This window comes from Nannobrachium achirus (assembly GCF_963921795.1).
Source record: "Nannobrachium achirus genome assembly, chromosome: 21".
Lineage (NCBI taxonomy): Eukaryota > Metazoa > Chordata > Actinopteri > Myctophiformes > Myctophidae > Nannobrachium > Nannobrachium achirus.
In genome coordinates this window covers 10,961,470-10,988,099 of record NC_137828.1, presented here as the reverse complement: position 1 = coordinate 10,988,099, position 26,630 = coordinate 10,961,470, and the positions used below count along the sequence as shown (strand labels likewise).

General features: G+C 42.3%; 1 protein-coding gene across 2 annotated transcripts in view; it reads left to right on the top strand.

Annotated features, from left to right (window-relative positions):
• The first annotated feature begins 1,138 nt into the window (after positions 1 to 1,138).
• rnpc3 (RNA-binding region (RNP1, RRM) containing 3) overlaps positions 1,139 to 26,630 on the top strand; it is a 40,627-nt gene continuing 15,135 nt past the window's right edge. For both annotated transcript variants that reach the window (XM_080751493.1, XM_080751492.1), the window contains exons 1-10: positions 1,139 to 1,163; positions 6,417 to 6,619; positions 8,310 to 8,357; positions 9,057 to 9,166; positions 9,560 to 9,649; positions 15,292 to 15,403; positions 16,737 to 16,805; positions 17,886 to 18,025; positions 18,972 to 19,097; positions 22,812 to 22,966. In XM_080751493.1, coding sequence (XP_080607619.1) covers positions 6,419 to 6,619; positions 8,310 to 8,357; positions 9,057 to 9,166; positions 9,560 to 9,649; positions 15,292 to 15,403; positions 16,737 to 16,805; positions 17,886 to 18,025; positions 18,972 to 19,097; positions 22,812 to 22,966 — 1,051 coding nt within the window. In that variant the 5' untranslated portion in view covers positions 1,139 to 1,163; positions 6,417 to 6,418. The remainder of the gene's footprint in view (positions 1,164 to 6,416; positions 6,620 to 8,309; positions 8,358 to 9,056; positions 9,167 to 9,559; positions 9,650 to 15,291; positions 15,404 to 16,736; positions 16,806 to 17,885; positions 18,026 to 18,971; positions 19,098 to 22,811; positions 22,967 to 26,630) is intronic.

Sequence of the window (26,630 nt, the reverse complement as noted above, 5' to 3'; positions counted from 1 at the left end):
TTATGAGGTTGAAAAAAGAGAAGAAGGATCCGAGCACTCAAAAAGTTAAAAAGGAGGGGAACAGACGTAAAATCAGTGTAGGCTACTTTATTTCATAACAGAATAATAAAAGCTGACATGTTTCGACCCACTCAGGGTCTTCATCAGGGCATATATGACAATTATGAGGTATTTGTACTTTACTTGAGTATTTCCAATTTCCAATACTTTTACTTCTACTCCACCACTACCTCTCGGATCCAAATATTGTACTTTTACTCCACAACAATAATAATTTGAAAACTTTAGTTATTAGTAGTTACTTTGAAGATTGATTATTATAAGAAAACATACTTCAGCCACTTCAGCCCTATATACATTTTGGCCATTTGAAAATAGCCGATCTACGAGCTCACAATGCTTCACTTGTAGATCTGCTATTTTCAAAAGATTGTATACATTTAAAAACATGTAATGGGACATTCTTTATAGTGAGTACTGTTTACTTTTGGTAGCCTACTTTAAGTACATTTTGAATTCCAGACTTTTACTTGTAGCAGAGTATTTCTATTGATTAGGCTACTCACACCACTTGAGTTCAGTAAATTGTAATATTATTAGTGTTTTGTCGCATTCCTAAGCCAATAATTTGATTAAAATAAATGTACCCCCATTGATTCCGAATGAGTGAAGTGCATTTGGGGCCCCATCCGGAATCAATGGGATACAATGGGATACATTTTGATTTACTGTAATAAAATTGTTATTAGGAATGCGACAAATACAAAAAAATACTATTGAACTCAAGTATCCATGCCACTTCAGCCCTATACATTTTGGCCATTTAATAATCAAAAAATAAATAAATAAATCATTTTGGGGATGAACTACTCATTTAAATATGAGTATCTATGACTATGAGGGAATAACATGAATCAACCTGTTTTCATCTTCGTGCTGAGGGTGACATCTGATGGCGAAAGGATGAAACTACAACACAGGCGACCTGGAAAAAAAAGAAAAAGAAAACCACGGGGAATATTCGACCAATGACTGTGAAGCTTGTGGGCGGGGCACTGTGGATTAACCAATGGTCGATTATTTTGTGCGGAAGTAAACACACATCAGCCGGGCTAATTATTATTTTAGCCCAGGTAGCATCCATGCTGCTGCAGCACAGGCGGGTAGGATCATGTTATTGCTTTTGTTTTTCATGAATTTAACGTATTAATGAAAACGTCTACTTTGAATGTACCTACTGTGTAATAATGGTGGCTTGTAACCTTCTCTCCGTGCAGCTGAGATAATAGTGTTTCATTATTATAGTCATGAAGAAGTAGACCTGGTTCGCTTAGCCACCCAGCCTCTAGCTAGAGATGGGATTTATGGCTCTTTGAAGTGAGCCGGGCCTCTGGGATCCGTTCCTTTCAAAGAGCCGTTCAAAAGACTGGCTCATTTTAGTTACTAGTTACTTTGTAGATTTTCATTATAATTACAAATTCACTTCAATCCTATACATTTCAGTCATATATAGGCTACGTTTCCGCCATTTGAAAATAGCTGATCTACAAGCTCACAATGCGTCGCAACGCGATGCAATGTGAGCTTGTAGATCTGCTATTTTCAAATTATTTTTCTACATTTTCTACATTGGAAAAACTGTGAAATGGGACATTCTGCAGTATGACTATTTTCTACTAGTGGTATTTTAAGTGCATTTTGATACCGATACTTTTGTACTTTAAAGTAGGCTACATTTTAGTAGTAGTTTTAGTAGTATAATATCAGAGTATTTCCACGTTGCAGTATTGACACGTTTACATGAGTAAAGAATGTTTTGAACTTATTCCACAACTCCCTACTGCGAACCGGATCCCATCGTTCATTTCAAAGAGCCGTTCAAAAGACTCGATTCGTTCGCGAACGTCCCACCTCTACCTCTAGCTAACATAAAGCACAAAGCGGGTCGCTTGCTAAACCTCCGTTAGCTTGCAGATATTGTCTTTTGGCAAGCGACACGTCACCGACCCTACTATGGAGCCTGATACCACCGAGGCTTTATTGTTAGGTTATATTATATTATTATAAGCTTCATTTCAGAGCCCTTAACGGTTTGTGAGCACGAGCACGCGCCGGTGTACTTACTAGGTTCCCAAGCACTGGGTCGGGACCCATTTATGGGTCCCAGTGTTACCAGATGGGAAATGTTGAATTATCGTACCGGAGGCTCAGAATTATCGTATTTGACATGAAACTATCGTACACACTACACAGCCAAAAAAGAGAAATCACTCGCGTAAAGACGTAATTTCACCAAAAAATGCGTCTTTAGTGTAATAAACTACCTCGTTTTAGACTCCTAGCTGCTTGACAAAAACGCATCAGATATTATGCTGTGTGGAGGCAGCAGGCAACTTCTTGGAGCTTACACAAATAAAAGCCTGAAACTGGTCTGGAAAGATGCAACCAGTGTTTTTAATGCCTCCAAGTACAGATCTAGGGTCAGATTGACTGATTTCCTGGCTTATTTTGAGAAGCCAAACCTGATCCCAGATCAGTAGCCAGGGAAAATAGTGAATTCACGCTCTTTTTGGTGATATGCCAAAATTATCGTACATTTGGGCATTTTTGGAATTATTGATCGTACATCGTACAGAGGGTCAAATTATCGTACAAATACGATAATTATCGTACGTCTGGCAACGCTGATGGGTCCCTTAATGTTTCGATTTTGTTTTTATTTATTATTTAAAAAACATTTTCAAAAAACATGCAAACAGGCAAATACATAAATAAATCAAGAATCAAATAAAAGAAAAATCTGAGAAATTCCATAAATTAGAAATTGTATATTTAAGAAGTAGTGAAAGTAGCCGATCTACAAGCTCACAACTAGTTTGGGTTCCCGCCTCCCGGGCAAACGTCTAATTTCTGTTTTGGGTCACCCACCACCACAAGCTACAAAGTTTGGGAACCACTGCTGTACGATACACGCTGGTGACAGCACAGCACCATTCAGTGAGACAACAGAAACGTAAAACTGGTGCCATTGATTGATTGATTGATTGAAGACTTTATTAGAAGTTTGCATAGGAAAAGGTACAGTTTCATGACGGTACAGTTCACTGGTACAAGGTCTACTAGTCAGAATCTGGTGATGTTAACCTGGTGAAGAATACTATGCCTAAACCTAACCCCAACCATAACCTCAGTAAAACTATGCCTAAACCTAACTAAATTAGGACTAATGAGATGTAGGACTAAATGAGATGTAGGACTTATGGGCAGTCCCCCGTAAAACTATAGGCTTATTTATTTATTTATTTAAAATTAGAAAACTTTAGTTAATAGAATATTATTACGAAACAGACATTAAAGGAGCTATAGTCAACTTTTTCATTGTAGGGCCGACACTTTGTTTACATCCTAGTCTATAGACTAGAATGTAAACAAAGTGTCGATCTGACAATGGCCAAAATGATTATTTTATCATTAGTTTACGCTTTTTGTGGTCATTTTTGAATAGAAACACATATGAAGCTTATTTTTTTATAAAATGTTTTCGAAACATTTTTATTTTAGCATCCGTTTTTCAAGAAAAAGTTGACTATAGCTCCTTTAAGCATTTAAGGCTTATTTTATACTGTGTCTATTCAAAAATAGTTAATAATGTACATTAAAGCTCACAAGTCACAGCACATCATGTCCCAAAGCATCGTGAGCTTGCAGATCTGCTATTTCTTTTACCCTTACAAGTTCATTTGGTTCCATTTGTACATTCAGTTGAGAACCACTAGTTGGTACTAACTAGCCCTTACCCGTTCAAAGATATGAGCTCCGAAATGATGTGCAGTGTGTGGATTATGGGATGTGCACTGTGCACACAGTATATGAGGGATGGAAAGTAACTTTAACTGGTGCTTGCATGCTAATATGTAGGAGCATCAATGTAAGAAATACCCGTTCCATTTAACGGCTACAGAGATACTGTGTACTGATCTGCATGATTTTGGACAACATCTGTAACAGGGCCAGAACCACCCCCCCCCCCCGCCCGCCCGCCCGCCTGCCCGCCTGCACACACACACACTCCCCCCCCCCCCCCCCCCCCGTGTGTGTGTGTGTGTGTGTGTGTGTGTGTGTGTGTGGGTTTGTGTGTGATTGTGCATGGCCTGAACAACAGCGCCCCTCCCTTAACATGTGTGGTCACAAAAGGTACTGTAGGCTAAATAGATATAGATACACCATAAAAATGCAATTATACAGCATACGATTTGTGAAAGTGACAAACGGGCTTCACAGTTATGTCAGGTGTGTTCATATGCTGATGGTGATGCGATTTCAGATCAATTGCTCCAGCCACTGAGGAGAAACGCGGTTTCAGACAGACACTCAGACAGACAGACAGACATTCGGAAAATTATATGTTAGATTGGACTCCTAATATGCCATAGTGTCGTACCCATAGAGTAGAAAACCTGGAGACTTGACATTAGTAAATTGGGTCTTGTGGTCTAAATAAGAACATTTTAATGCTGTTTACAAAAAGAACATGTACAATTAGCCACTGAGACATTTGTCCGTGTACGGACATGTTGATGACCACTGGAGATGTAGTCTCGCGTAGCCAGACAACTATTCCACAATCTCCGAATGCTATATAGAGTCTGGACGGTAGCTCCCGAACGGCGAGTATCGGAAGTAGCCACTGCTGCACTGAACTGTAGTCCCATTGGAAACATAACAGAAGCTCAGACAAAGTCATTCGAGCGGCCTATTCTTGTTATGGGTGTATAGTTTAAGAAAACATTTTAAAACATCATGGAGGAAACGCCAACAACACCAGAGAAAGACGAAATAACGCCCCCAGAAATATTGAAAGGAGACATAACGCTTCCAGTAGGACATGTTATTGCTACTGCACCAAGGGAGCGGTTGCGTCACATCCGCTTTATCTCGCACTCATCGTTTCTATTTCCGTTTGCGAGACTGTATGCCGGGAGCATTTGCCCAAATCGCGGAGGCAACAGTCTGGCCTCGCGAGACTGTAGATGGGTTTCTGTCCGACAGCAATGATATCAAAAATACACTTAGAAGTAAAAGGCCTGTTTTCTGAGTACTTCTTCCACTGATTAGGCCAGTTGTTCTCAACCTGGGGATTCCCACATTATTTTGGGGGGTACCCAGATGATTAACTTAATGTGAAACATTGTTTTCTCACTCAACTGTAAACAAACTGACATAACGTTTAAGAGTATAGAGGGTATATGCACATTTCTTAAGTGACAATTTAAGAACTTTTTAATGGCTCTAAAATGACAAATGAAACATTGGCCAACTTGTCAAATATTAGAGGCAGAAATTGTGAAAATAGCCGATCTACATGCTAGGCGTTGTGAGCATGTAGATCAGGGGTGGGCAATTATTCTTTCCATGGGGCCACATGAACAACAGAAAATATTGTGGAGGGCCAGGCCAAAAGGCAGTGCTCTCTGCAAGATGTGCTCCTCGCAAACTAAACACACGGCTTTACCTCCAACTTCAGTAAATAAATACTTAGCAGTCCATTTTTTTTAAACCCGGCATTCGGCGTCGACCTTTCTTTTTTTTAGCCACTTTAGCCATTTTTGATGGGTAAGGTAAGGCAGTTCGTCTTGATGTGTGACCAGTTTGACCACCTGCTTGTTATTGAGACAACATCCAATGATCACACACATGTGCTGCTGATGTACGCATTGCGTCCATATGTACATGAATAAAACTTCAAAATAAAAGAAATGCAGCTTTAGTCCATGCATAAGGTAAAATTAAAAAATGTGTTTATTTTGTAATTTGCCATTAACCCTACAAGGGACGGTCAGAGTGAACCAAAGGGCCGCATACGGCCCCCGGGCCGCACAATGGCCAGGTCTGATGTAGATCGTCTATTTTCACAATAGAATCAACCGTGTAGGGCTGTCACAATTATTACATAATCGTCTAATCGTCATTATTTGACATTACCGCAATTATTTTGTCATAATCGTCATAATCGTGAATGTTGAAAAATGTCCGAAATAGTGGAAATAGCAGATCTACAAGCTCACAACGCGTGGCATCGCGACGCGTTGTGAGCTTGTAGATCGGCTATTTCCACTATCAAAGTTATTTGTTGTCAAATATGTCAGTAATTTCTTTGTATATTTAGGTTATGTGTCATATCTACCATGTACAACTTCAAAGCCTAAAAGCCAAACAGAAATGTAATTGTCAACGACAAAAATACAATTAAATCGTTAATCGCAATTATTTGAGAGAAAATTAATCGTCATGTAAGATGTCATAATCGTGACAGCCCTAGTCCCCTGTTAAAATATGATTATTTTGGGGGTCGTGGCCTGAAAAGGTTGAGAACCACTGCATTAGGCTATCAGTGACCATGTGGTTTTGTCCTGCAGGAATGGAGCAGTATGAGCCAGCCTATCGCTCTGGAACAGGATCCAGAGGAGACGGTCAGAATGAACCGGCGCTCCGCTCCAGAGAGGGTAAGACTCTGCTGATCCGCCGCCTGCCAGCCGAGCTCAGCCGCAGTGAGAAGGAGGACCTGCTGAAGTACTTTGGAGCCGTCTCTGTCAGGCACCTCTCACACAAAGGACCTCTGGTACGTAGGGGTTAGCCTGACACTTCAGTCCGCACATCACCCCCCCCTGTTGGTGGGTGGTTTGTAGTGTGGACTGAAACTGCACATATTTTAATCTATTTCGAAGGCGCCCTTAGAGCGGGCGAATTGAATGGGCCAATCAGGGTTGTATGCTTGGGGCACGTGGCTTGGCTGCTCCGGTCCCAGCCCCCTCCAAACAGAGCTCTTGAGCTCACGTGAGACTCGCTCGTGGACTCTGATTGGTGTCCTCTGCCCACATGAGAGTCTAGTGGACTCTGATTGGTCCGTGAAAACTGTCATGGCGGAGTCAGACTCGACTCGTATTATTTTAATAAACGATGCAATAGTGCTGTTTCATCACGTTTTAATACCATTTTGCACGTAAACATGCAGACATATAATATGTTTTGAGAAATAACGTATTTTTGCAATGTCACGCCACGTCGCCGTCGCGTGGGTGTGTGTGTGTGTATGTGTGTGTGTGTGTGTGTGACGTCAATATGCGTTAGCCCGCCCCCGGCGAAGTAGAATCTCCGTCCCCAGTTTCAGACTCTCTCCCCCCACGTAGTGTGGTGTGAGATGTCTGGCGCTCGCAGTCAGGCAACGTAGGGGTGGGCAATATAATCGATATGGCAATACATCGCAATAGTTTATTTGCCAATACTGTATCGATACTTCAGGCCGTAGTATCGCGATACTTTGAGGAAAATAAAATATGTTCCCATGCATAGGAACCAGTGGTAGAAGTCCGGTCCTGACACTCCGCTGCCTCTAGATGTCACTGTACAATAGTAACATAATTCCCCTTCCCACGGTTCAGTGAGTGAGGTCTCTCCAGAAAATGGCTGCGAACAACGAAAACAACAACATTAGAGCAGCGCCTTCAGCTTTTAAAGCTGATATATTGCAATAGTATCGCAATTGTATCGTATCGCAAAGATCCACAATATATCGTGATACTATTGCATCGTGACCCAAGTATCTTGCTACGTATTGCATCACGAGATTCTTGCCAATATCCACCCCCGTACGTCCATTCTACAGTAACTGTCCCCCTCATTCATTAGCTCTGGAACCAGCTCAGTGGCCTTGTTAATATGTGGTTAGAGCAGTGGTTCCCAAACCTTTTAGCTCAAGAGTCACCAACGAGAAATTAGACATTTGCCTGGGACCCAAACTAGTGAAAAATAGCAGATCTACAAGCATGCAAATGTGTCACTTGGCGCTGCGTAGTGAGCTTGTAGATTGTATATTTTCACTACTACTTAATAAATAAATAAAAATATATATACAGTATATACAAATATATAAAATGCTATTCATTTATTTTTTAAATCTACCGGTAATTAAAAATAAAATAAAATTGAAATATATATACTTTTTTGAAAGACGTTGTGCCGTGATTTCTTTCCCCCCTTCAACATAATCGTCAGGTATCATGATTATACTTGGAGGAATATTTTTTTCAAAAGTGTACAGAAAGTGTTAAAATTATGTTTTTATGTGGCCACACCCCCTGCTCATTAAGTATGCGTGGTTGTCAGGTGGGTGGGGACCCAGCTGAAGTTGGGTGTTGTTTTTTTTTCTTTTTTTTTTGCCTACAGGCAACGCAGGGGGTCCAATAATCATGATAACCAACACCCGCTTGTGTAATATTGCTTAAATATACAAGACTTTTCTATCTCCACAGAAACATGCAGCATTTGCGACCTTCAGCAGTGAGAAGTCTGCGGCAAAGGTGACCAATGTTAAGGTTTTCAAAGTGTGATTATTCAATTAATTGAAAAAGTAAATAAATAGAATAACTACTAAGAAAATAATTGATAGCTGCAGCCCTAGCCCCAGGGGTCCCTAGCCCCAGGGGTCCCTAGCCAAATGAGTCAATATGATGTAATTCATATTTCAGGGGGGGGGAAACGTCTCTAATCTGATATCCGTTATATATGTTTCAATATCACCACTATAATATGTATCATGTATTTTAAGCCAAAATATCTCAACATATGGCATTTCATATCAGGGTGCCTAGGACTTTGAAATGGGGTTCCATGTGGCCTTATCTATACTATAATTTTGCGAATTATTATGTGTGTGTGCAGGCAGGCGGGTGTGTGTGCAGGCGGGTGGGCGGGCGGGCTGGGGGGGGGGGGGGGGACAGTATCTCTGTAGCCATTAAACGAAACGGGTTTCTTACATTGATGCTCCTACATCATGCAAGCACCAGTTAAAGTTACTTTCCATCCCTCATATACTGTATGCACAGTGCACATCCCATAACCCACACACTGCACATCATGCACAGCTCATATCTTTGAACGGGTAAGGGCTAGTTAAAGTCAATATGGGGTTCTGATTTGAAAACATTTTAAAACCACTAAACTATAAAAGCTATGGACATCATAGTAATGTGGACTGTGACTGAACGCATCTCTTTCAGGCTCTCGGCAGACTCCACCAGTTGGAGATCCTCAACCATGTGCTCGTCGTGGAGTTTGCCAAAGGTCAAGATCACATCGTTGCGTTGAAGGACCCGCCTGTGGCAGACAGGTGATTTTCATGCAGCATCTAAAGTGATTCTGAATAAATTAACCATGGTTAGGCCTAGACCACATTGGTTATTTTACAGCCTCTCAAAAACAACAGCCTCTTGCTAATCACTTAATTTTCCTACTTCAAATGAATTGGTCGAAAACTGAATTATCAATTATGTAGATGCAAGGTTAAGAAGTACATCAATTCATAGAATCACTTGAAAATACTACTACTCTTCATTGCTAAATACTGTAGCAGGTGTCCTTACGTCTAACATTTTAAGTGTTTGAAGCCAATTACAAATGCATTCTCACTTATTGCCATGGAAACTGTCAAGTGTGAGTGTTTGTTCCTGGTGCAGAACAGCCCTGCTATGTGTGAAACCGATGTTCTCTCCTTTTCTCTCAGTGCTAACACAGGTAGAGACAAGCAGAAGAAACACGAGAAGAAACAGCCCAACATACCTGTCATAGAGACGGGCATTGCACCTAATCTTGGGTAAGTTCGTACATGGACCAAGGATGCTTGGAAACTTAAAGATGCAAGGAAATCATTATATTAGTAGCGGTAACATGTCCTAAGGTCGAACACCCTTTGGGCCGACTACCAAAACCTAACCTTAAAGGAGTAGTTCACCACTTTTCAACCTGTCTTCATATAATAGGTCCTCACTAATGTTCATGATAAAATATCACAATTTTTTTCTACTCAGTCCAAGTCTCCTAGGAGAGCTGTGGGAAGTTCAGAATCCATCGTCTTGTGACATCATCATTTTCCAAAATAAAAAATGTAATCAATATTTTTGAAAAAAATATTTAGATTTTTATTATCGCGAGAACAATGGCTTCCACTTTAAAATTGCAACTTCTCAGGAATAGAAAGCCTGCAGTTTCTATAAGCTGGATTGGCAATCGATGATGTCACAAGACGATGGGTTTCTGACTGCACACAGCCCTCCTCTGAGAAAAAAAAAAAAAAAAAAGCTATTTTTGAGTGAGGACCAATTATATGAACATAGGTTGAAAAGTGGTGGAGTGCCCCTTTAATCCTAACCTCAGTAAAACTATGCCTAACCCTAACCTCAGTAACCGTGACACAGGTGAGTAGCTAACCTGCCAAAGCTGGTGAGTAGCTAACCTGCCAACGGTGTTCGACCCAACGGGAGTTCGACCTATGTATGGGGCAGTCCCCTTAGTAGCACGTCAGTTCCTCTGAAGCGTCATTTGAAAACGGAAGTCCATTTCTGATTGACAACGATTCAGCTGAACCCCACGCCCTACCTTCATGACTGTTTAGATTTATAAGAAAAGCTGCTCATTAATGGCAATGAAAGAACAGTCTAGTTAGTTTAATAGGCATCCACCCACGACATCGACTCGCTTGTGCTCGTGCCCACCCGTCATGGAACACTGCCAGCTGTAGGGAGTCATTAACATCATGCCGCAGTCTGGAGCGCCGAAGATCTGATCATGAGTAAGGGATAAAACGGGTGTGAAGCCTTCTCCGCACTTCCTTTTGTCTTTACAGTCGCTCAAATTTATCATAATATAATTAAAAAACATCTAAGCATATACAGTATATAGCTCGCTGCTTAGCAGAAATGGAAATACAAAATATATTTACGTGAACGGAAATGCCAGCTGGAAATGCCAGCTTCGGTTACTCGGATTTCTGGAGGTGTCGTTCCAGACTCTATATACTGTAGCATTCAGAGATTGTGGAGTTCATGTCTCTGTCTTCCATTACAAATGAATGAAGTCCTGTAGCTTTGTGCTCCTCGCTCCTTGGCCGCAGAAAAAAAGAAAAAAAAAGAAACTGGCAGTATCACATTTATCAAAATGGTGGACTGACTCGAATGTCCGACTGTCCGTCTCGAGTGGGGATTGAGGAGCAAGAAAATAATCAGGCAAGAGACCCAGGGGCAAACGGCTGACCTGCCGATGCTCAGGCGGCCAGTCTACCCAATCCAGGGACGTGCTGGCCATTGGGAAAAGCGGGACAACTCCCGAACGGCCGGTTCATTCCCGGCCGGTCCAGGACGGCCATTAGGAAAAAATTTAACTGTTTGCACAAAAGTAAAAATTTAACTGTTTGCACAAAAGTAGTGAAAACAGCCGATCTACAAGCACACAACGCCTCGCACCGCGAGGCGTTGTGTGCTTGTAGATCTGCTGTTTTCTCTAGTTTAAATCATTTTTTAAATGATAAATACAAAACAAACGGTTTTGGACATACAAGGTTTCCACCCGACAACGACGAAATATAACTAATGTAATTGGCCCACTGGCTTGTCACTTGTCATGATCTGAAATGTCAAATCTTTGAGTAGCAGCAGCTACTATATCTCTCTCTATAGCGCGCAATGAGGGCCTCTCCAATTCTTTTTCCCGGGATGAATCAGGGGCCCAGCACGTCCCTGACCCAATCAGCTACTGCTACACACAAACCACAACCACCTCCTGATGTACGTGTGCACAACGCACACTTGCACTCCTTTGCCCCGTGAAGGTGCTGCTGCTGTCAGTTTGGGTTCAAAGTGGCTTTCCATCTTGGCGCCTGCTCTGCTCACCTGTACTAGGCTGGAGGCTGGCTGACTGAGTGAGTGAGGCTGGGCAAGAGTTTGAGAGCCCCAGTCAGGAGCTGTCACCGGCCTCACGTCCAATTAACTCTCAAATACCTGGAACGCGCTCGAGTCGCGTTATATTTGAACCACTTTAACCATTATTTTATGCTTTAACTATTGAAAAATAGCAGATCCACATCGACTCGCTTGTGCTCATGCCCACCCGTCATGGAACACTGCCAGCTGTAGGGAGTCATTAACATCATGCCGCAGTCTGGAGCGCGTAAGCTCTGATCATGAGTAAGGGATAAAACGGGATGTGAAGCCTTCTCCGCACATCCTTTTGTCTTTACAGTCGCGCAAATGTATCATAATATAATTAAAAAACATCTAAGCATATATAGCTTGCTGCTTAGCAGAAATGGAAATACAAAATATATTTTTATGTGAACGGAAATGCCAGCTGGAAATGCCAGCTTCGGTTAAGCCCTTTGCACACAGGACAGTTGCGTTTCTTCCGTTTGCTGCATGAATAAAACACATTGGATTGGGTGTGCAATGCTGTGCGGAATCGGCGCTGCAGATCCCAAAAGGAGTCATACAAGGAGTGATACGTTTTTTTACCGCATGCGACAAGACACACGAATCGAACTGGGTTCGATCGAGAAAAAAACGCACGGCCGCAGCCACTCGTCGCACGGCTAATTCGGATCCGGTGTGCATGAGGTCATAGAGAATCATTGTTTTCTTTTAAAAAAATGAAATTGTCCGTTTTATCCATGCGGATAAACGCGCCTGTGTGCAAAGGGCTTTACTCGGATTTCTGGAGGTGTCGTTCCAGACTCTATATACTGTAGCATTCAGAGATTGTGGAGTTCATGTCTCTGTCTTCCATTACAAATGAATGAAGTCCTGTAGCTTTGTGCTCCTCCCTCCTTGGCCGCAGAAAAAAAGAAAAAATAGAAACTGGCAGTATCACATTTATCAAAATGGTGGACTGACTTGAATGTCTGACTGTCCGTCTCGAGTGGGGATTGAGGAGCAAGAAAATAATCAGGCAAGAGACCAGGGGCAAACGGCTGACCTGCAGATACTCAGGCGGCCAGTCTACCCAATCCAGGGACGTGCTGGCCATTGGGAAAAGCGGGACAACTCCCGAACGGCCGGTTCATTCCCGGCCGGTCCAGGACGGCCATTAGGAAAAAATTTAACTGTTTGCACAAAAGTAAAAATTTAACTGTTTGCACAAAAGTAGTGAAAACAGCCGATCTACAAGCACACAACGCCTCGCACCGCGAGGCGTTGTGTGCTTGTAGATCTGCTGTTTTCTCTAGTTTAAATCATTTTTAAAATGATAAATACAAAACAAACGGTTTTAGACATACAAGGTTTCCACCCGACAACGACGAAATATAACTAATGTAATTGGCCCACTGGCTTGTCACTTGTCATGATCTGAAATGTCAAATCTTTGAGTAGCAGCAGCTACTATATCTCTCTCTATAGCGCGCAATGAGGGCCTCTCCAATTCTTTTTCCCGGGATGAATCAGGGGCCCAGCACGTCCCTGACCCAATCAGCTACTGCTACACACAAACCACAACCACCTCCTGATGTACGTGTGCAACGCACGCTTGCACTCCTTTGCCCCGTGAAGGTGCTGCTGTCAGTTTGGGTTCAAAGTGGCTTTCCATCTTGGCGCCTGCTCTGCTCACCTGTACTAGGCTGGAGGCTAGCTGACTGAGTGAGTGAGGCTGGGCAAGACTCTGAGAGACCCAGTCAGGAGCTGTCACCGGCCTCACGTCCAATTAACTCTCAAATACCTGGAACGCGCCCGAGTCGCGTTAGATTTGAACCACTTTAACCATTATTTTATGCTTTAACTATTGAAAAATAGCAGATATACAAGCTCACAGCGCGGCACCGAGAGCCGCGCTGCGAGCTTATAGATCTGCTATTTTTGAAAAATCGTGAAAATGTGTGCAAGTCTTTGAATATCTTTGACCCGATCTTTGACCCGACTTCTAAATCCTTCTTCTAAATCATGTTGTTCTCAAACTTTTTCATGTCACGAACCCCCAAAATTACAGGTATTTAGCCACGGACCCCCCATCTCAAAATATGTTGTTCCAGGGACCACCCTGAAGCAAATATTTGAGTTACAAATGTTCGCTTTTAAATAGATGTATTCAAAGACTTGCAAAGAAAACTCATGATTTTTCAAAAAATAGCAGATCTACGAGCTCGCAGCGCGGCACTCGGTGCCGCGCTGTGAGCTTGTATATCTGCTATTTTTCAATAGTTAAAGCAGTCAGTAATCCTAACCCTAAATGGGTTAGAGGGCCGGGGGCCTCCTGCCTCCAAGCACATGACAAGCCATCTGGCCTGCCAGTTGGAGGTTGGCACCGGGTGGTCTTTGATACCACCTGATCTGAGCCAGTGAAGCTGTGACGTCCCGTCCTCAAGTATAATCAAATCTCCTTGCTCCTATTATTGAACCCATTTAGGCCTAGACATTATTGAATGCTTTAACCAGTGAAAAATAGCAGATATACAAGCTCACAGCGCGGCACCGAGTGCCGCGCTGCGAGCTTGTAGATCTGCTATTTTTGAAAAAGTCGTGAAAATGTGTGCAAATCTTTGAATGTAATGTATTTTTTAAGCAAACGTTTGTAACTCAAATTTTGCTTCTGGGTGGTCCCTGGAAGTAAATATTTTGAGATGGGGGTCCGTGGCCAAATAAATATCATTTTGGGGGTCCTTCACATGAAAAGGTTTGAGAACCACTGACATAGTAGTCTCTCAAGAACAGACTAACTGAGCTCCAGTTAAGTGAAAAGGACCTTTTCTTTGATGATGGCCTGCCAGATTGCTGACATAGAAACATAGGGTTTTTCAAAAAATCTTAGAAGGATTCAAAAGACACTTATAGAATCGGGTCAAAATTCTAATTTTCACGATTTTTCAAAAATAGCAGATCTACAAGCTCGCAGCGCGGCACTCGGTGCCGCGCTGTGAGCTTGTAGATCTGCTATTTTTCTATAGTTAAAGCATTCAATAATCTCAGGCCTAAATTGGTTAACGGAAGTGTGATCTTGATTTATCCACAGTCAATTAAATCTGGAGCGACGGCTGTAATTGGATATTCATGCCATTCCCGATGGGATCGCCACATAATGAAAGCCCTTTTCTTGGCAATACACAATAACACACCTGCATAAACAAAAAACACCTGTTGTGCAGCCGCTGCCTACTTGGGTTTAATTAGATTCAGTCCCTGCTCTGTGATTGCGTGTAGAATAGGCGCTGACATGGCACGCTGGTCCCAGTGTCCCAATGGTTTGACTACAGACTGCCTGTCATCTGAAGAATGTAAGCCAGCCACATAGCGGAAGCTCTCTGGTCTGCTTACATATTCATGTGTCCCCATTGTTTTGACATATTTTGCGAGTCACATTTGTTTTTAGTTATTTCACGTAGAGTGTATTGTTTTTAAGGTACCGAGATGCAGCTCGTGCCTAGGCTAATACCCTTTCTGTCTCTCCTCTCTCTCTCTCTCTCTCTCCCTTGTTTTATAGGTTGAAATTTCAAACAAATCCCAGTTTCAAATATTTATATCCGCCGCCTTCAAATGGGACTCTGACAAATATAACACATGCCCTCCTCAGCATACCAAAGTTCTATGTTCAAGTGAGTACATTTCTGCATCCTCCATATATTTCTATTCCTGAACCAGTGTCTGGATTGTTGATTGTTTTTTTTTATCCATATACGAGTGTTAGTCATTGCTATTTTTCTAGCAGTCTTATTTGTTTGTGTGTGTGTGTGTGTGTGTGTGTTTTAATTTTTTTCGTTTGCTATTTTCACTGCATTCATAATTTACTATTTTTAACCCAAGGCAGAAAATGGGGACATTACAAACACACACACGCACAGTCGCGCACGCACGCACGCACGCACGCACGCACGCACGCACGCACGCACGCACGCACGCACACACACTACAAAAGATGACTGCATTCGGAGGCTTCGGGTTTGGAATTGTGAAGTGGAAACCTGATGCCCAAATAAGTATCCCAGTGGTTTTCTGAACTGTCTGCAACCAGCCTCAGTGAAGATCAAACCGCAGACATTTGCCATGTAAATTTCAATTTGTGGAGCCGATATTAATAATAAAACCATAAGTGGGAGGCATGAGTTTAAGCTCTCCCTTGGAGATGGTGGGCCGCTGGGTTTTTTCCACTGCAGTCATTTCCAGGTTGGGTATGTTGGTGGTGCTGGTGTGTCGCAGTGGAGCAGCTGCACACACCCACACCACCTCACCTTACTGCCTAGTTTGATCCTTGCCTTTTAACCCGCATTTTTTGCGAGCTTGTAGATCTGCTATTTTTGAAAAATCTTGAAAATTAGAATTTTGACCCTGATTCTATCTGAGTCTACCTGAGTGTCTTTTGAATCCTTCTAAGGTTTTTTTGAAAACCCCTGTGTTTCTATGTCAGCAATCTGGCCAGCCATCGTCAAAGAAAAGGTCCTTTTCACTTAACTGGAGCTCAGTTGGTCTGTTCTTGAGAGACTACTTTGTCAGTGGCTCTCAAACCTTTTCATGTGAAGGACCCCCAAAATTATATGTATTTGGCCACGGACCCGCATCTCAAAACATTTAGTTCCAGGGACCCCCCAGAAGCAAAATTTGATTTGCAAACGTTAAAAATACATATATTCAAAGATTTGCACACATCAAAAATAGCAGATCTACAAGCTCGCAGCGCGGCACCTGTGAGCTTGTATATCTGCTATTTTTCAATAGCTAAAGCATTCAATAATTCTAGGCCTAAATGGGTTAAATGAGCGTGGCACATGCTAAGAAATACAGTTTACATATTGAACTGAAGGTACAGTACAATTACTGTTGCCTGTTTTCCGAGAGCGTCCGCGTGCAGTTTGCAGTTCTCTGTGTGACAGAATTTAAAGCCATAGTTAAGCCTATGAATGAAGTCACTGAAGACATCTGTCGTCCTGACAGGTCCTTCACCTGATGAACAGGATGAATCTGCCGTGTCCCTTTGGCCCGATCACCGTCCGACCGCCCATGGTAAGCTCACATTAACTCATGGTAAGCTCACATTAACTCTAGGCTAGGCTTAAATAATCACAATTATTTGAGATGATCAAAATTATTTTGCATTATCTTCTCGTTTTCCATATTGAAAAATGTTCTTACACTTTCAAATTCTTTCAAACAGTTGTGGAAACGGCAGATCTACAAGCTCAGAACGCGTCACATCGCGACACGTGAGCTTGTAGATTGGGTTTTTCCACCATCTAACTATTCATTTAGCGAATGTCTGTCTGACCATCTGCATGCTGACATCACTGATACTACACAGTTTCGCCGCGATGGTAACCGTCTGTCTGCATACTCTGACGTCATAGTACTGACATCACAGACTAGCCTGGACACGGAACACCATGGATGGGCATAAAGATCTGCCCAATTGGCACTCCAACATTACTTCTGAGACTCCTACATTCAATAGAAAGATAGAGTCCGCAACACTGGTAATACTCAGCTCTGCTTTATTGCTTCAACGTTTCGATCCGTTTGGATCTTCTTCAGGAATAATTTAATTTATTCCTGAAGAAGATCCAAACGGATCGAAACGTTGAAGCAATAAAGCAGAGCTGAGTATTACCAGTGTTGCGGACTCTATCCTTCTCTTGTATTGCCGTTTGTCCAGCACCTGGGCTAGAGTGGATTTGTGCATGCACTATCACCACTCCTACATTCAATCCCTCAGATAATGTGCACACCCTTGTGCTCACCCCCCCCCCCCCACCACCACTTTTGCTTACGAAGCCTATTAGCCAAACAAATGTATTTTTGTATTAATATGTTCCAATGTTAAATGCCAAAAAAACAAACAATTAAATCATTAATCACAATTGTGTGACAATTAATTAGTCTTACAGTACAATTTCACGATCACCCTGTAATTAACTCGACTGCTCGGATATGAATCGCCAGTTATTGTCAAAACGCTATTGTGTAGCTGTGGACCCTTTGACCACTTTGTGGTCGAACCCTCCTGCAGAAGTCTGTCAGTCACTGTCACAAATCCAGAGCCTGTCTCAACTCAAGCCCGGCCGTTCCTCTGTCTTCTGTCCCCTGTAGTTTGAGCTGCCCCCTGCTCCGCCCATCCCCATGCCCCCTCCCATGCCCCCCGACTACCCCCCCTTACCAGAGGAGGAGATGGACCTGTCCAGCCAAGAGGAGTCCGAGTACGAGAGTGAGGACGACGAGGACAAGGAGAGGTGACCCCACAAATGTTACTTCAAGCACTTTAAGCTCTATTTTATACATGGCTGTACGAAAATAGCAGATCTACAAGCTCACAACATGTTGCGGTGAAACCTATTGTGAGCTTACTTTTTTACCATTTTGGGGAATTATTCTACATTTTTGAAATTCTACTTTCAAATGTTTGCCCATGATGATGATGATGATGATGATAATAAGTAATGTGATTGAAAGTGGTTCATATTATATTTCTTGATACATTAAAGGGATATTCCACTTTCAACAGGGAGCAGTGGTAGGGCCTCTCTCCACATACAAACCCATTGTAACTTCAAACTCCATTTTAACCATGATAGATTCATTAAAAACACACATTATTTTTTCTGGTGACTCATTTTACCTTCCTAATACGTGAGCAGGCCGTGTTTTTTCGATAACTTTTTTCATTTATTTTGAATAATTATTTGGGAAAATGGAAAAAATGAAATACAAAAAAATAATTATTAAAAATAAATGAATAAACTAAAGTTATCGAAAAAACACGGCCTGCTCACATATTAGGAGGGTAGTATGAGTCACCAGAAAGAATAATGGGTGTTTTTAATGAATATATCATGGTTAAAATGAAGTTTGAAGTTACAATGGCTGTGTGTGGGGAGAGGCCCTGGGCCTGGAGGGCCTGGTAACATTTACCTGTACATCAAATATCTAAATATTCAATCAAGCTAATTAAAAACTGTTCAGGGTGTTCATAAAAGCCTGATTAGATGATAGAATTACCAAAAGTTTTTTTGAAAGTGGAATATCCCTTTAACCAGCATCATTCACCAGTGTCTGTAACATTATGGTTAATTGTTTAGATGCTCAATATCAGCCATGCACCATCTGGAATATCAGAATTGTATTTAAACCCTTATTCCTTTGGGCGGTGTGTGTGGGGGGGGTTTACTTTCCTCTCAGGATTGCTCGTCTGATGGGTCTGGTCAACCAAGCGTGCAAGAGACCCCTGAGAACAAAAGTGGCCTCCAAGAGAAAGAAACCCAAGATCAAGGACCTACTCTATGCTCCCAAGTCTGACTCCCTGAGGTACGCCAAGGCACTCAAGCTTGTCTCATCCCTAACACATAGTGCATGCTTTAACCCAGTGTTTCTCAATCTTTTTTGGCTTGAGTACCCCCTTTCCCTGATTTCTGAATCAAAGTACCCCCTTTACCCTGCAACAACATTTTTCTTATACAACTGTAATTAACATATAAATAAATAGTGGTATATGATGCTATTTCAAGAATATAAAATAAGGAATGGAGTGAAAGAGTTTCAAACGGTTTTCATGTCAATAACTTCAATACATTCAAACAACTTTAAAACACATCCCAGTTGCCTGGTACCATGTAATTTGGGTTAGAATAGCATATCAAGTTTCTCCATGTGTCATCATTAAACATAAAACAGTACAAGTGTTTCCCCTCCTAATTCAATTGTAGTCAATTATTTAACTATGAACAATATTAGCATGATTTATACTTTTTTTTAGGGGCAATTTCTGAGTACCCCCTGCAGTACCTCCACGTACCCCTAGGGGTACACGTACCCCCATTTGAGAAACACTCACTTGAACCTCCCTGTTCTGGGGGGAATGTTTTGACAAAAATAGCTATTAATAATATCATGGAATTTATATAGCGTCTTTGGGCGCTTTACAATTACAAAAATAAACTAACTGTTTTCCAAAAGCCTGAGTAAACGAGTGTCTCTTCGGTGCGGACTTTTAAAGAGTCCAATGTTTGGCGTCTGGCGAACCTCCATGGGGGGAGAGTTCCAGAGGGCAGGGGCTGCCACACTGAAAGCTTACTATCGCAGAGGCTCAGCTTATTGGTGTGAGGTAGAGATCTGGTGTGAGGTAGAGATCTTATTGGTGTGAGGTAGAGATCTTATTGGTGTGAGGTAGAGATCTTATTGGTGTGAGGTAGAGATCTTATTGGTGTGAGGTAGAGATCGTATTGGTGTGAGGTAGAGATCGTATTGGTGTGAGGTAGAGATCTTATTGGTGTGAAGTAGAGATCTTATTGGTGTGAGGTAGAGATCTTATTGGTGTGAGGTAGAGATCTTATTGGTGTGAAGTAGAGATCTTATTGGTGTGAGGTAGAGATCTTATTGGTGTGAGGTAGAGATCTGCGCGGGACTGATTTTGTAAATCCCATTACCGCCCGCTCGGCCGCTCCTGCTTGATTTCTGACCAGTCCCGCCCGCCGCCGCAATTATTTCATTTTTGACCGCCCACAGACAATTACTGTCCGCCGCTCAACGCCCGTAACAAACAAATTATGTGCATTTGGTCCCGAGGACTCCCGCGGCGCATAGTACCGCAGCGCGTCCAACAGCCTCCCTCCCAAGAAGGCACGTTGACGTTTGTGGAGTCCTGCATCTAGCATCTTATCCATTGAGATCCAAAACCATTACCAAGCAGAATAAGTGTGCGCAAGAGAGGAGCATTTGCGAGGGGTTGCTCACAGAGGGAAAGTGTTTATATTGCGATGGGACATATATTATAATAGTTATATATATATATTAAATAGTGAGTGACAATGCCACAACGACGAGCTGCGCACACACAGGGTAGTGTGAGAACAAATGAGAGAGAGAGGGAGAGCGAGAGAGAGAGACTCCACGTAGGTGCGCTTCGTGCGTGAAATTGCGTTCTCTACATCAGGGGTTTTCAAAGTGGGTGACGGGGCACCCTGGGGTGCCGCGAGGGCAGTCCAGGGGTGCCGCGAGATCATTTGATAATATTTGGAATTTATTTGGACACTTGAAGAAATATTTAGTATCAAAAGAGGAGAGATCCGAGCACTCAAAAAAGTTTAAAAAAGGAGGAGAGCGGGCGTAAAAACTGGGTACTTTATTTCATAATAATAAAAGCCAACATGTTTCGACCTCTCTGGGTCTTCATCAGGGCATCATTTTAAACTTGAAGTACAAAGTTATTTTCAGTCGGTTCTAACCTAAATGACTATTATCGTCACTGTCGGACAGAAACCTCTGTCGCACAAAACTAGTGAAAACAGCCGATCTACAAGCACACAAGGTGTTGTGTGCTGTTTTCACTAGTTTAGTACATTTTATAGATGATAAATAGAAAACTAACGGTTTTGGACATACAAGGTTTCCACCCGACAACGACGATATTCTATAAATTTAAGGTGCTGGGAGTGCCTCGGATTAAAAAAATATTTATAAGGTGCCCTGAGACAAAAAAGTTTGAAAACCCCTGCTCTACATAATCATATCTTGCTAAAGTATAGATCTAAGCTCTGTCTGTTTATATTGCAGGAGAGTGCAGGATTTAGCGGGGTCCGCTGGCTTTATTTTGACGCCTGCTCCCGCCCGCAGGGATTAAAATCCCCGCGCCGCAACTATTTGCGTCGGGTCCTGCAAGTCCCACCGGAGTGCGCTCCCGCTGCAGACCTCTAGTGTGAGGGATGGTTAGGAGCCCTAAAAGCCCTGTCCATGCTTTGAACGAAGATTTCGGGTTAAAAGGTCCTTTTCGACAATAAAACGATGTCCCTCGCGACTTCTTAAAAAGCATTAGACCGAATTAGAGTTTGAAAATATGCACGTCAAAAGTCCAACTCACCGAACGTTTCGGAGATACTACGGACAGACGTTTAGTCAGAAGACCTCAGGTTCTGCACTGTTGTAGATCCACTATTTTTGGAAAAAAAGAGTGTGCCAACTTCCAAGTACACTCGGATCCATTTTACTAAGAATAGAGGGTTTATGTGGCTCTACTGCTTGAGCTGCTAAAATTGATTTACTTATCATAAATGACTAAATGGATTAGCTTGATTAACTGTTGCTCCCCTATTTAGAAGCTTGGAAGGGGAAACAGAATTGAGAGTGTGTGCGTGCGTGCCAAGTCCTCATAAAGAAAGCCCAGTGTGACCATAGTATTGTTATTGCACCTCACATAGCCTCCCTTAATGACAGAACACCATAGATACATAGTAAGTCCCTGTGTCTCTCGGCTGCACAGTATGCCGACTGCAGACTGGGAAATATCTCTGTTTTGAGCAACAAAACAAAATGATACCCACCGTTAACCCATTTAGGCCTAGCATTATGGAATGCTTTAACTATTGAAAAATAGCAGATATACAAGCTCACAGCGCGGCACCGAGTGCCGCGCTGCGAGCTTGTAGATCTTCTATTTTTGGAAAAAGTCGTGAAAATGTGTGCAAATCTTTGAATATGTGTATTTTCAAAACGAACGTTTGTAACTCAAATTTTGCTTCTGGGTGGTCCCTGGAACTAAATATTTTGAGATGGGGGGTCCGTGGCCAAATTAATATCATTTTGGGGGTCCTTCACATGAAAAGGTTTGAGAACCACTGCCATAGTAGTGTCTCAAGAACAGACTAACTGAGCTCCATTTAAGTGAAAAGGACCTTTTCTTTGACGATGGCTGGCCAGATTGCTGATATAGAAACATGGGTTTTTCAAAAAATCTCATAAGGATTCAAAAGACACTTATAGAATCGGGTCAAAATTCTAATTTTCACAATGTTTCAAAAATAGCAGATCTACAAGCTCGCAGCGCGGCACTCGGTGCTGCGCTGTGAGCTTGTATATCTGCTATTTTTCAATAGTTAAAGCATAAAATAATGATACACAAAATGTGTACCCGTTCTAAATGGGTTATGAGAGTTAACCCACTCTGGAGGCCAGTTTATTGTGATTGTGTGGCCCCTTTTGGAAGCGGTTGTTGTCAGTGAAGTGGTGATTGTTTCTCTCTTGAATCAGTGCTCCGGGGCCAACGCTGCAGCCCTCTGACATCTTTGAGCAGCCACAGGCCACCGGGACCAAGAGAATAGAATTCCACATCACCGTTCCAGACGTAGCCGCCATATTGGAAGGAGGTGGCCCAAATCAACAGGCAGATGCAGATGAAAGCGGAGGTAAGATATCCACGCGACTTCTATTTAACGTTGGATGACTCTTAGAATTTCTCTCGCGCTCTCGAGCCAGTGGTGAAAGTCAAATGATCACTTCCTAGTCATGGATATATTGTAACCACTTTAAAGCTCTGTATGCTTCGTTAAATGATGAATAGCAAAAATAAACTATATAAAAGCTCACAATCAGGGTTCCCACGGTCATGAAATTCCTGGAAATATTTTGAAATTAGAAAAATATTTTTCCAGTACTGGAAAAGTTTTGGAATTGATCAAGGGTCCTGGAAGGTCCTGGACAAATAGCTATGCATTGTCTTTGGTTATTGATTTTGTTAATACCTCTGAAATTACAAATTAAACATTAGCCAAATTGAAATTGTGAAAATAGCAGATCTACATGCTCACAACGCCTCGCGTTGCGAGGCGCTGTGAGCATGTAGATCTGCTATTTTCACAATAAAACTGTGTTATACAAAATTCCTCTACTCTTAGTGCTCGTCAGGGTGCCGGGGTCCCCAGTTCAAATATGATTATTTTGTGGGTCACGGCCAGGAAAGGTTGAAAACCACTGGCATACACTACCTGTCTTTGGGCATTGCGCATAGGAGTAAGCGCCTTGTTATTGAGCTGAATTATTCTTATATAGTCCTGGAAATCGGGTTAAATATTCTGGAAAAGTTTTGGAAATGAATTGGTAAAGATGTGTGGGACGGAACCCTGCACAATGCATTGCATCATTGTGAGCTTATAGATGTATAACTATATTCACTCAGCTATATTCACTCTTCTTTTGCCCCAAAATAGGGATGCCAGAATTAAAGTGGTAAAAAAAGATTGTCATTTTGAAACAAGACAATATTTACGTGCCACTTTTTATTCACGATAGTATTTCATTATTTTATGCTATCCTCAAATGAAATGTGATGGTACACTCGCTGTGACTACTAACAACTATACATTGAGTTCACAAATGGCACCCTCAATAAGCTGCTTTCGGCGGCGAATGTTGGAAGCCTTGGGGTCACATTTTCGGCAATTAACCCATTTAGGCCTAGGATTATTGACTGCTTTAACTATTGAAAAATAGCAGATATACAAGCTCACAGCGCGGCCCCGAGTGCCGCGCTGTGAGCTTGTAGATCTGCTATTTTTGAAAAATCATGATTTTTTTTGCAAGTCTTTGAATATATCTAGTTAAAAGCGAACATCTGTAACTCAAATATTTACTTCTGGGTGGTCCCTGGAACAACATATTTTGAGATGGGGGGTCTGTGGCCAAATACCTGTAATTTTGGGGGTCCTTGACATGAAAAGATTTGAGAACAGCATGATTTAGGGGAAGGATTTAGAAGTCGGGTCAAAGATCGGGTCAAAGATATTCAAAGACTTGCACTCATTTTCACGATTTAAAAAAAAATAGCAGATCTACAAGCTTGCAGCGCGGCACTCGGTGCCGCGCTGTGAGCTTGTATATCTGCTGTTTTTCTAAAGTTAAAGCATAAAAAAGTGGTTAAAATCTAACGCAACTCGGGCGCGTTCCAGGTATTTGAGAATTAACAACATTTAATGTCGCTGACGATGTGTTACCTTGCGACGCATCGATAGGCCTGTCACGATTATTACATAATCGTCTAATCGCAATTATTTGACATAATTGTGATTATTTTGTCATCATAATCGTCATAATTGTGAACGTTAAAAAAAGGTTTCATACATTTTCAAACATTTTCAGAAATAGTGGAAATAGCAGATCTGCAAGCTCACAACGCGTCGCATCGCGAGCTTGTAGATCTGCTATTTCCACTATCAATGTTATTTTTCAAGTAGAAAGTTGTCAAATATGAAATATGTCAGTAATTTCTTTGTGTATTTACGGTTATGTGTCATATCTCCATGTGTAACTTCTAAGCCTAAAAGCCAAACAGAAATGTAATTATAAACGACAAACACAATTACATCGTTAATCGCAATTATTTGAGTGACAATTAATCGTCATGTAAAATGTCATATCGTGACAGCCCTACGCATCGATCAGCGTGTTCAGGTTTTGGTACCCGGAGTTATTGAACCCCCCCCCCCCCCCCCCCACACACACACACACACACACTATCTCTCTCGCTGATTGAGCTCTGGATGTTACTCAACAGAAACTGCTGCCTAACGCTACCGATTTCCCTATACGGCCACGTATGGGGCAATGCGATCAATCAGGCTTGTTCGTATCCACAAGTTTCCCCGGGAGTTTACTGGAGACTATCAGGACCAAACTTCCGGGTTTAACAGCAGACATACAAGCTCACGTCGCGTCGCAGATGCAACCCGTTGTGAGCTTGTAAATCGGCGGCGGAAGCTCGGTGCAGCAGACGTCTGCGCAATGCACTATGGGGCGTTGGAAACTCGTGGATAAAGTAATCTGGCTTATTGTATCCATTGTCCAGACACACTCTCAGACAACCGGAACTTTTTAAGAATAGAAAATTTGTTTCTAGCATGTCTCTTAACTTTCTGCACCAGTAGTGGAGAAAAAGCTGATAAAATAGGAAGGGGGGGGGGGGGGGGGGGATACTGTGTGGCAGTTGGTGGTGCCTTTTTAGTTGTAAAGAAGAATTGGATGGGATTATAAATCAAGACAGGGCCCTTAACCCATTTAAGCCTAGGGTTATTGACTGCTTTAACTATTGAAAAATAGCAGATATACAAGCTCACAGCGCGGCACCGAGTGCCGCGCTGTGAGCTTGTAGATCTGCTATTTTTAAAAAATCATGATTTTTTTTTGCAAGTCTTTGAATATATCTACTTAAAAGCGAACATTTGTAACTCAAATATTTACTTCTGGGTGGTCCCTGGAACAACATATTTTGAGATGGGGGGTCCGCGGCCACATACCTGTAATTTCGGGGGTCCTTGACATGAAAAGTTTGAGAACAACATGATTTAGAAGAAGGATTTAGAAGTCGGGTCAAAGATCGCGTCAAAGATATTCAAAGACTTGCACACATTTTCACGTTTTTTTTTTCCAAAAATAGCAGATCTACAAGCTCGCAGCGCGGCACTCGGTGCCGCGCTGTGAGCTTGTATATCTGCTATTTTTCAATAGTTAAAGCATTCAATAATGGTTAAAGTGGTTCAAATCTAACGCGACTCGGGCGCGTTCCAGGTATTTGAGAGTTAACCAGCCACCCCATCATATAGTGTATCACACTTACACTGCTACAGAAGAAAAACCTATATCACTAATGCCGCGCCCGCTATCTGCGAGAGGGGATGTCATCTCTCGGGGCACCTCTAAGCCATCTGTTCCCCGCTCCCCTTATCGCTCTCCTCTCCTCCTGTTGTTAACATCCTCTGCGACTTCACTCCCTTCGCCCCCAGAAACCCCAGAAGTAAAACAGATCTCAAACCTCGGAAACGGGAAAGATATCATAAAGGCACGGGGGAAAGATCAACTATGGCATGTGGCTTCTTTTTTTTGGATTAGTCTTGTTTCTGGGGGACACGGCGGGCAGGGGGGTAGGCAGGGGGCCCGGTGGTTTCGATAAACACGCCATTTAACCCATTTAGGCCTAGAATTATTGAATGCTTTAACCAGTGAAAAATAGCAGATATACAAGCTCGCAGCGCGGCACCGAGTGCCGCGCTGCGAGCTTGTAGATCTGCTATTTTTGAC